Here is a 10,791-nt window from a genome sequence, read left to right on the forward strand (position 1 = left end):
CTCACCTCTAGCTCAATTCATCTATCGATTAACCAACGATAATTACATCGCTATCATAATTATTTGACATTTTATTATGTGCGCATACATTTTTTGCCATTTGCAAATTTCGTATGAACGCGTGGAATTGTTTCGAAAAAAATTTGCTTTTTCATACCTAAATTGGTCGCAAATAAAGCCAAAATAAATGCAGCGGTTGGTAGAAACTTTTAAATTAAAATATGAATCGAAAGGGAACACGAGAACAAAATGATATATCGATAATACGGAATCTGCCCAAACGTCTGCAAAGGAGGATCGTTGAAGATGTTGGCGAAAACTCGTTGGTAACAGTTGTTGACACAGTTTACACACAAAATGATAGCGGACGACCTTCGACCTCGACGGATGGAAAAGTGGTGGCTGCGCACACAATGGCGAAAAAACATGAAGACGGAAGTTCTATTGAACAACTTGCGCAAAAACAGCAAACACCAACAAAAGGGATTGGGGAAGGTAAGTAAACAAATTAACATATGGCAAAGATATATCTCAATAATCATACATAAAAACTATTTAGGGGTAGGAGGCAGAGCAGCAAACGTTACGCACATTGGTTATTTCTTGCAGAAGAGTTCACTAGCTGTGAATGATGTTAGTAGTTTATACAAAAGCAGCTGCAAAGGAGAAGCCGAGCCCGTTTTGGAAACCAGCGGGAACGCTGCTAACAGTAGCATTACAGTAAAAATGAAATACGACGCAAGGAGCAGTAACCAAACAGAAGGGAATGTGGCTATACCAGGTATTCTGCGTTTAAATAACGTTAATCAAGTGCAATTGATTGCGGTAGAAAAAAATAAGAACTTGAATGAGAAAACTGATCGGGAGAACGATAAGAAACTGATAATGCGTTTTCCACAATTCAATGATCACTTTCCGAAAGTCAGTGGTATTCTAACAACACCCGTACGCCAAACACAACAACAACTAAAGCCACCCCCTTGGTTCGAGTTGCTTACTGATGTACAATATGCCCGAAGTCTACCAATACTTTATGAAAATGTTACTTTGATGATGCAGCAAAATTTAGTAGTCGAAGTAGGTTAATTTCGTCCCTATAGTAATAAATTGTTTTATTATATTTTTTCTTCAACTTAGCAATGGTCCGAATTTACCACAGCACGCCATGAACTCGAACGGATATTTGTAAAATTGCTACTGCAACAGCTAAAATTGTGCTGTGAACAAAAGATCGATACTTTCTTCTGGAAATTGCTATTTTACAATGTACGAGAATATTTTATATCAAAATGTAAATCCACTTGTGATGATGCACAAACACACTTGCTTGCGCTTTTTGACGAAGGTTTACATTTTTATACTAAGCTGCATATGCAATTGGATGCAAAATACATCGACATCCAACAGCAACATCACGAACAAAAAACAAATAATATCACTCAAGAAAAAATATCAACACAACGCCCAACGCACAAATTTGAATTTATTGCCAAGGTGGCCGCTCAAAAGCTACTTATTTGTTTGGGTGACCTTTGCCGTTATAAAGCGAAAGAGCTAAAATCCAATGATTACAATGATGCAGCTAAATATTATCAGCAGGCACAAACACTAATACCTACAAATGGTATACCCTACAATCAATTGGCAATAGTAGCTATTAATGCGGTTGGTGAAATGCTTTAACACAAAGTTATAGAAAAAACTGTATTTGTTAATTAAATCGAAATTTTGTTTGATTTATATTCCTAGCGCAAGAAATTTGATGCAGTTTATTTTCATATGCGTAGCCTAATGTCCTCAAATGCGATATATTCAGCACGCGAGAGCCTTTTAGTAATGTTTGATGAGATTCGTAAGAAGGTAAATTTAAATAAATTATTATTCGTAGTTCAAGCTGTTTCGATTTATTTTAGTATGAAGAAACTGAATTAAAGACATCACCGCTACATCAACATAGTCCACGACATAATAATTCAAGTACTTCCAAGTCGATGCGTAAAGAAGTGTGGATACATGTAGATGGTGTACGCCGACTACATCGTGCTTCCGAGTCTGAAGACAACAATAGAAGTAAAAACATTTTAATAAAAGAGGAAAAACGTTTAAATGAGCTGGATGATGAAGAAGTGAGTATATTGTTGTAGTTGAATATACTTAAAATTTACGGAATGCTTCTTGATTAATGTTGGCTTATTTTAGCTGGTTCGACGCTTTAAATCACTCTATTTATATGTTATTGGAAAAGTCTATACAGGCATAGGGTAAATACAATTTTACTACATATGACCCCTTCACTATTTGTTATTTTATATAGTTTATGCTAATTGTAATTTCGATTTCTTGGTATAACCTTTAGAATGGAAACAGTAATTGAACACCAAGGGAAACTTTTAGTACAACTAAATGTTTTGCTTAAGCGAAGCACATTGACCATAAAACGTTCTCGTCTACTCAGAATCGTAGCTTTAAATATATTTATACTTGAGCAAAATATGCACAAAGGTTAGTAAGCTAGTTGGGTTTTGATTTTTTGTAAATGTATTATCAGGTATTAATCACGTTATATATTTTAAACTACTGCAGAATCACGAAGAGAAATCCGTTATTACGCGTTTAACTTTTGCAATCAATTTTTCGGTCTGTTGTTAAGCAAATGTAATACATTATTTACAACATTCAATTCGGATGTTCTTGGCGAACAAGCTAAGAAGTAAGATTTATTATTTTATATAAAAGTATTTAGCATATACTATCAATATCGCTTTCTAGTCACACGGACCTGAATACTTTTCTACAATACATAAATATTTATACTGATTGGTTGGGACGCAACGTGGAAATATGGGAACCATTGCGAAATGAAGAGTTAGTGTTAATAATTTTATGTAATTGTTCACTGCATAATAATATATATGTACGTTTAATTAAAGGCACGTCATCATCGACACCTGGTCGGAGTGGGAATGCCTTTACGTATGGCTTAAGCATTTACTTAATAAATCAACAAGTGGCTTACCAGATAATATGCTAGAAGAAGAAATATACTTACTTGGATTCACGCCAATAATGTCAAGCAGAAATATGCATAATGCAAAAGCTCACGAAATCGTAGAAAGGAAAGATGATGGTGAACAATTTTTCGCACGCATTTTTAAAATATCTACGTTCAATGATTGTTATGCAAAGAACAAAAGTTTGCTTGCCAGTGATGATGCATTTACTTTGGAAGAGTTAAACGGCGCTATGGAGAAAATGTTATGTGTGGTACATAACGATGAAGATGATAACAGTGAAAATGTTTTTGTAAATGGTACAAATTCAGTTGGTTGCTCCAACGACACTAAAACCACAAGTTGCGAAGATATACAAATATCGCAATTAACGCAGAGAAGAAAGGAATTAGAAGCAAGAACAAATGTAAAGAAGCAATATAATGCGAAATTGGATGTAAGTTAAATTTGTGCTAAGTTTTACATTTTTTGTTTATTTAATATTTTTTTTGTGATTACTAGCAAATCCTGAAATTCGTAGATACGAAATTATATATTGAAGTGCGTCCCAGATATCTAATGCCTGATACCAACTGCTTTATTGATTGCCTGGATGATTTTCAAAAACTCATACAACAATATAAACGGTACATACTTGTTATACCATTGACAGGTAATTTTTGATAGATATAAAGGTGTCGTATATTTGAGCGCATAAAGGCTTTTTATTTTGACTTTTGAATGTTCTCAATTACCGTGCACGCGCTCTTATTTAAAACTCATTGCACTTACTAATTTTTACATAACATTTTAGTCGTCAAGGAATTAGATGGCCTCTCGAAAGGTGTCAAAGTGGATTCGTATCAGAATTCTTTACAAATGCATCGCATACATCACTATGATGACGTATCTACATGCGCTAAACGTTCTTTGGATTTTATACGTAGCGCAAAGAATAATGTGAAGTAAGTCAAACATTTAATTTTTTATTCGAAGGACTGTGGCTCTAAGAAAATGATCTCTTAAATGGTTTTTCTGGATGAAAATTATAAAAAGCAAAAACAATAAAAAAAATTACATTTGGGACATGATTCAATCACAAGAGGTTTGCTCGACAGACACATTTTTTGACAATTGCAGCCATTTTGCTCCCAAATCGAATTGGCAACCGTTAACTGTGTTGTTTCTTTGCGAATTTTCGAAAAATATTAGTAGTAGAAATAGGAAGCAATCAGTTTACAAATACCCGATAAGTTCTTAACTGCATAATTCCTTAGAACATTTATTTTAATTTTATGATGAATTTATTAACTATGCCACGATCTATTAGTGTGGCTGAACATAGGTTTTATGAAAAGTACGGACACCAAGGTATCGTGCACTTTCGTAAACCTGTGAACATACGAAACCTAAACCAATTCAAAATTCATCGTTCAACGTCAAAACCTCGACTATTAAATCGATTCACGTAAAAATGTCATTAGTAAATAATGGAGATGCCATAACGAAATGTACTCATTGGGCATGTTAACTTATTCAGGTAAAAGTCTAAAACAGGACTGCTAATACGCGTCCAAAAATATCGAGATAGGTGACCTCGACAACAATAATCCTAAGGCGGAAAAGGAAAATTGTATCTCTGTCCCGAGATATGTGCAGTTGAAGTTGGCAATTTTCATGTGTTTGTTGTAATGTTTTTGTGCACTGAAAAAGATGTTGTGTACAAAGGGAATTTTCACGCATTTAATTTTGATCCGACCTCATTGGTGGACCGGCCAGGGTAATTTTTTATAAGCTCGGCTGAAGGCCGTCAACGAAACCCGGGGTAATTTTCGGTTTTTCGAAAATATCTTTTGAACGAGCTAGAATCTTTATTTCCGCCCTCGAATATTGTTATCGAGGTCAATACGCGTCTTTGACACTTCTCTCGATATTTTTGGGCGCGTATTAAAAGTCGACCTTCTGATCTATTAATTCCGTATGTTCGGAACATCCGTCTCCATTTAAGAGGAGAATCTGTTTATATTTGGAATATTAAGTATATTCGGATCTCGTGAGGTAGTATCAAATGAACATATTCCGAATATTCTAAATTAACGGTTTGTCCGAAAAGCTTCCATGAATACTTAACGGAAAAGAGCTTTCCGAAATTTCAGAATAAAAAGGTGAATACTCCCTGTGTAGCGGCAGGACCGCACAAAAGCTTAACTCTTCTGTCAAAGTCAAGGTAGGAATATAAAGTTCTAAGACAATTAGCCATTTTCTTTTACTTTTGTTTTTGTCAGTTCATTGCGGCTGCTGAGTAGCGTATCACCCCATGTGGGCTGCCTGTTCAAAATCATGCTATCCCAAAATATTTTTCAAAAATTTCACAATTCAGGATTTGTCACAAAACCGCCCTATATTAGAGTTAAATTGAAGAACGCTTCATCTCAGAATGCTTTTCATTAACTCCCTCTTATAACAAAATGCATTGAACTTATGCTCATGTAGGGAGTTTTGGAAACAAATTTTGAGATAGTGCATTATTGAATAAAATTCTAACGTACGGCATTGTTCAAACAATTTCTGAAAGAATGATCAAACCAACATAACTTTATCAATTCACGAAATATTTCGTAGGAAATGAATTATTTTCCCAAAAAATTTTGGCATTTACAAATTTATTATCACTACTATTATCTACCAAAGATACTTGTCTACTACAATTTCACTGAAGGGGATTGAATTATTCCCCGTTTTCCTTACTTCGTAAAAGCAACCCGTCCAGATTTTTCAAGTTGGGAGTGTCAAAGATCTGTCATCATTGAAGAACAAACCTAGTAATTGAATCATGCATTTGGGATATTCACGTCAGCTCGTTATCAATTTACCTGTTTAAAAATTATTTGTTTCCAGTGTATTTTACTTTTGCAAACTATTAAAAATGTTACCACAGATAAGCTGTTAATCAGGATTACATGAATACTTTAATTATTTTAATTATTTTTAAAATCCGTGAATACTGATTATTTTTCCCAGAGCTAGATTTATTTTTATTGATCTAAAGAATGGTCAATCTGCAACGAAGTCCCTTATATTTATGTGGTATAAGAGCTTATACTTTTATAAACAAAACTTTCATTAACAGGTGTGCCACAACAAAAGGCTCATTTATTAATTCATCGCTGTTTGCATTGGCCGAAGAGGAGCACGTCTCGAATGATGATAAAATATTGGCAACTGCCATCGCACTTTCGAAAACCATGAGCACTGAAACCAGCAAAGGTACAAATGCTAAAGGGTTTTTATAATCAATACTTACCACCATGGTATTTTGCTAAAAAAGGACTTCCACAAATATTCGTTGAACGAAAGGTGTTGTTGTTGTTGTTGTTGTAGCGATTAGTTACTCCCCGAAGGCTTTGGGGAGTGTTATCGATGTGATGGTCCTTTGTCGGATACAGATCCGATACGCTCCGGTAACACAGCACCATTAAGGTGCTGGCCCGACCATCTCGGGAACGATTTATATGGCCACATTAAACCTTCAGGCCATCCCTCCCTCCCCACACCCAAGTTCCATGAGGAGCTTGGGGTCGCCAGAGCCTCGTCTGTTAGTGAAACGGGATTCGCCGCTCGAAGGTGAGGTTGACAATTGGGTTGGAGTAGCTATATATTGCGCTACACAACCCCTTGAATCCCACCACGAAAGACGATAGTGTTTCTTATATAAAGAAAGATTTTTCATTCTATTACTATTAACCGCCACTATAATTCCTGCCAGTATTTTGTGTATGGGTCATGCGTACATAATTTTTAGCAATATGTTGCATCAACATGATAATTTATGATGCTTTGAGAAAAATGCTCAAAAATTAATTTATTAAATAAGTGCAAAGAGAAAAATAACTGTTCTCTTCTAGAAAATACCATAATTACTTTATAACGAAACTGTTCAGTTTCAATTAGCAAACAAAAATAATAATTGAATATACAAATAGTATAAACCAGTGTTAAGCTTATGAATTCTTTAATACTAAGTAAAATTAAACACACCAATAAACATATAAACACAAAACTGCTTCACTACTTACAGTGCTATTAAATAAATAATTATTATTTTTTTTACAGATGGCAAATGCTTTATACAAACTGAATTGGTACTTATCACAACCGATCGCAATTTACGTGTAAAAGCATTAGCGCGTAATTTGACTGTTAGTGAAATGGGAGAATTTCTGCTATGGGCCAAGGGCTGTAATACTTAATGCTATATTATTATCGTTTACGTTTTATATATACATATATATATATATAATTATATTTTACTTTTGGACGATTATACTATTATTTACACAAGTAGCGTATATACGGATGTGTTTATGCATTTTTATAGTGAATGAAAAAACTGTTTTGCCGGCGTTTACATACGCAAGAAATTGTCTACATATACACACATTTATCTACTTACCTATATACAAAATTATATATCTCATTGTTAATTCATATAAACATATACAGATATACATATATTTGGTCAATACGGTGCTTTTATATAAACATATATGTACTTTCTATTTTGCAGTTAAATTCACTTACCTTCCACTACCCTCTAAGATATTTGAATTGTATAGTCTTATACATGCAATGTATTGTATGCTAAACTTTCATAAACATGTATTTGGTGCGGTTTAGTAAGTAATCTTCTATAAAACTTTTCTGTAGTGTGACATTTTATGACTTCCAATAAATGCAATTTTGCTAACAAATTTCATTTCATTTCATTTATTTGGGAATTATTAGTACAATAAGACCATCTTCCGGTCTTTTATAGTACAACACATTACTAAATGAAAATTTTTATAAACTTTTAAGTAAACAGGAAAAAAAATTTAAATCTTAATATTAACAGCCTTCAAAGAAGAAGAAGCACATAACATGATTATATCAGCAAATATAGATAAATAAAAATAAAGAAAAAGATATATAAATACTACAATATTACAATAGGTGGCCAATTCAGGTCGACTATGAGGAAAAAAAAATTATAAATAACTTGCCTATAATTTCTTTCGTTTATACAGTTTCTTACAGTAGCTGGAATAGAGTTCCAAGTGCGTATGGTGTTAACAAAAAACAGTCGAGTTGATGGAGCAAAGTTGAAATTTGGAACAAAGATTGTTTAAACGGTTAAATCCACTTCGTTTTGTGACGTAGCGTCAAGTTCGGTTTTCCCTACAACTCAACCGCGTGTTATAAAGGGACTATTCATGCGGTTGAGAATAAAATGGCGGATAGTGCGCGAATCGAAATGACAAAAAATTTAATTAAAAACATTTAAGTGCGCGTTATCAGTTCGTAAAAATATGCAAATTGTGCCAAAAAATCAATCGCTACCGGGCAAAAATCTTAAAAAATATTAAAATAAAAATACGTATTTTCTGCAAAAATATACATATGATTGCTATCGGGCAAAATCAAATTAACATTAAAATGTTAATAAATACATTCAACATATAAACGTCAATTATAATTATGTGAAGTTTTGTAACATAAGTAAAACTCTCGTTTTACATACATAAGCTCATAACTCTTTAATATCGTCGCCGAAGTTAAAAGAAATACATAACGGGTTAAAAAATTAACCCTATATATTAATTAAATTACAATACGAGTCGATGGCCATAGCTGCTAGTACTCTATATATAATTAAGTTTTATATTTGTATATATTAATAAATAAAAATAATAATAATAAATTACAATACATAATGCCACCGAGGACGATCAAATAACGGGATAGCAATTGCCCATTAACATAAATATACAGGTAGATACATATACCACCTAAACAAATAAAAAAAAAATTTTTTGCTAACAAATATTGGGAAAAATACCAAAAAATTTTATTAAAAAATGACAAATAAATATCAACAATTAATCGAAAATTAAAATTGAATATAACCTGGCGTGGTGCCATGAAAAAACCAACCCTAATTGAAAATACGAACAATTACAATAATTAATACCAAATTGCAAGCTGCTACACATGGTTCTGGCCACCTTGGTACTACCATTGTGGATTAGTGGAGCTAAAATTACATATACATAAAAATAAAATAAATGTAAGGCGCGATAACCTCCGAAGAGATCTAAGGCCGAGCTTCTCTTCCAATTTGCGTCGTGCTCCTCTTGATTTTTCCCTACAAATTGGCCGGACGGGACCTACATGTTTTCTGCCGACTCCGAACGGCATCTGCAAGGCAGATGAGTTTTCACTGAGAGCTTTTCATGGCAGAAATAAAATCGGAGCGCTTGCCAGACACTGCCGAGGGGCGACCCCGCTTAGAAAAATTTTCTTCTAATTGAAAAATCTTATTTCTAAAATTTTTGATGTTGCTTTGCCCGGGAGTTGAACCCAGGGCATACGGCGTGATAGGCGGAGCACGCTACCATCACACCACGGTGGCCGCCACATACATATACAGCAATCTGAAAAAAAGAACCATCCGACATACAACCTGGCGTTATGGACTAGCGTCCGTGCCATTCAACCAAACAAAAAAAAAAAAAACAGATAGATCTAGGAAACATAAGTTTATCGTATAAGTAGGATGGTGTTTTTGTGCAAATTAGTTTTACACGAAAAATACAACTCTTAGCCTTCAAGTAATTATGGATATCACAGCCCAGAAGCAATGACTTCCAAGCAGAAACATGGTCAAACTTACTTAGACCGTATACATAGCGTATTATATGATTGAAGGCTATATCAATTTTATGGGCAGAACAAGAATCTAGCTTATTGTATATTATAGAATACGTTGACACGGCAAAAAATCTAGGTATAGTTTTTAACAAAACCCTGACATGGAAAGATCACATCTTCCGCACAGTGGGAAAAGTGTATGGGATGCTTCGTACACTCTGGCTTACACAATATTTTACTCCGTTACATATTCGTCTACTAATAGCAAAAGCGTACTTAATACCTACGCTCCTTTATGGTTGTGAGGTTTACTCCAATTGTGACTATGTATGTAATAGGAAACTTAATGTTGTGTATAACAACATTGCTAGATACGTCTATGGGTTGAAAAGACTTGACCACGTCTCTCAACATGCTTACAGGTTGCTAAACATTTCTTTCGATAACCTTATTAAACTTAAAACGCTCACTACGCTACATAAATTAATATATATGAAGGAACCTGACTATCGGTATCGGAGGCTAAATTTTCTCCAGTCGTCTAGATCTGTTCTCCTTACCCACTTCAGACATCGTATGCTAATATCTGATCACCAGTTCTTCATTAATTCCATACGTCTTTGGAACTCGCTCCCTTCTAGAGTTAGGCTTATAAGCAATGCTCTGCTCTTCAATAAAGAATTAACAAGTTTCTATCATAACCTAGACAATTAAAATACTGATTCCTTCTAAGCAAATGTACTCTATCATTCCTTTATTTATCTATTTACTATTTATTAAATATATTATTTGTTGTAACCTTTTCTTAGCCATAGTCATTAGCTTTAAGTTTCAAGATTAGATTGGTCCTATTTTATGCCTTTTACCGACTAGCACTGTAAAATAATTTTTGTCAAATTGTTGTGCTGGGATGAATTGCCTAATAAATACAAATACAAAAAATATTAACTCTGAATAAGTGATTATCGGCAGCAGTAGCTGATGGGCCATTTTTTTTACGTATAACGGCTGGTGTAAACATTGACGATTGCCTTAAATTGCGTAGAGTGCCGTATACCCACCCTTCCATTAAATTAATATGATCTGTGCATGTAAAGCTAGAATTTACCAT

The 10,791-nt window shown here is 33.9% G+C and overlaps 1 protein-coding gene across 2 annotated transcripts; it reads left to right on the forward strand.

Annotated features, from left to right (window-relative positions):
• The first annotated feature begins 59 nt into the window (after nt 1-59).
• Nucleotides 60-7,724, forward strand: Smg6 (Smg6 nonsense mediated mRNA decay factor). 2 transcript variants are annotated; one of them, XM_067760723.1, is made up of 14 exons: nt 60-495; nt 560-1,077; nt 1,138-1,665; nt 1,750-1,860; nt 1,914-2,126; nt 2,200-2,261; nt 2,357-2,502; nt 2,584-2,710; nt 2,770-2,865; nt 2,931-3,447; nt 3,513-3,663; nt 3,805-3,955; nt 6,121-6,257; nt 7,104-7,722. In XM_067760723.1, the coding sequence occupies exons 1-14, from the start codon at nt 222-224 to the stop codon at nt 7,238-7,240; spliced, it is 3,168 nt and encodes a 1,055-aa protein (XP_067616824.1). In that variant the 5' UTR covers nt 60-221; the 3' UTR covers nt 7,241-7,722. The 2 variants fall into 2 exon arrangements, with proteins under 2 accessions (XP_067616824.1, XP_067616825.1); XM_067760724.1 differs by lacking the exon at nt 6,121-6,257 and having other exon boundaries at nt 7,104-7,724.
• Nucleotides 7,725-10,791: the final 3,067 nt, after the last annotated feature.

This window comes from Eurosta solidaginis, chromosome 1 (assembly GCF_040869045.1).
Source record: "Eurosta solidaginis isolate ZX-2024a chromosome 1, ASM4086904v1, whole genome shotgun sequence".
NCBI classification, from domain to species: Eukaryota; Metazoa; Arthropoda; class Insecta; order Diptera; family Tephritidae; genus Eurosta; species Eurosta solidaginis.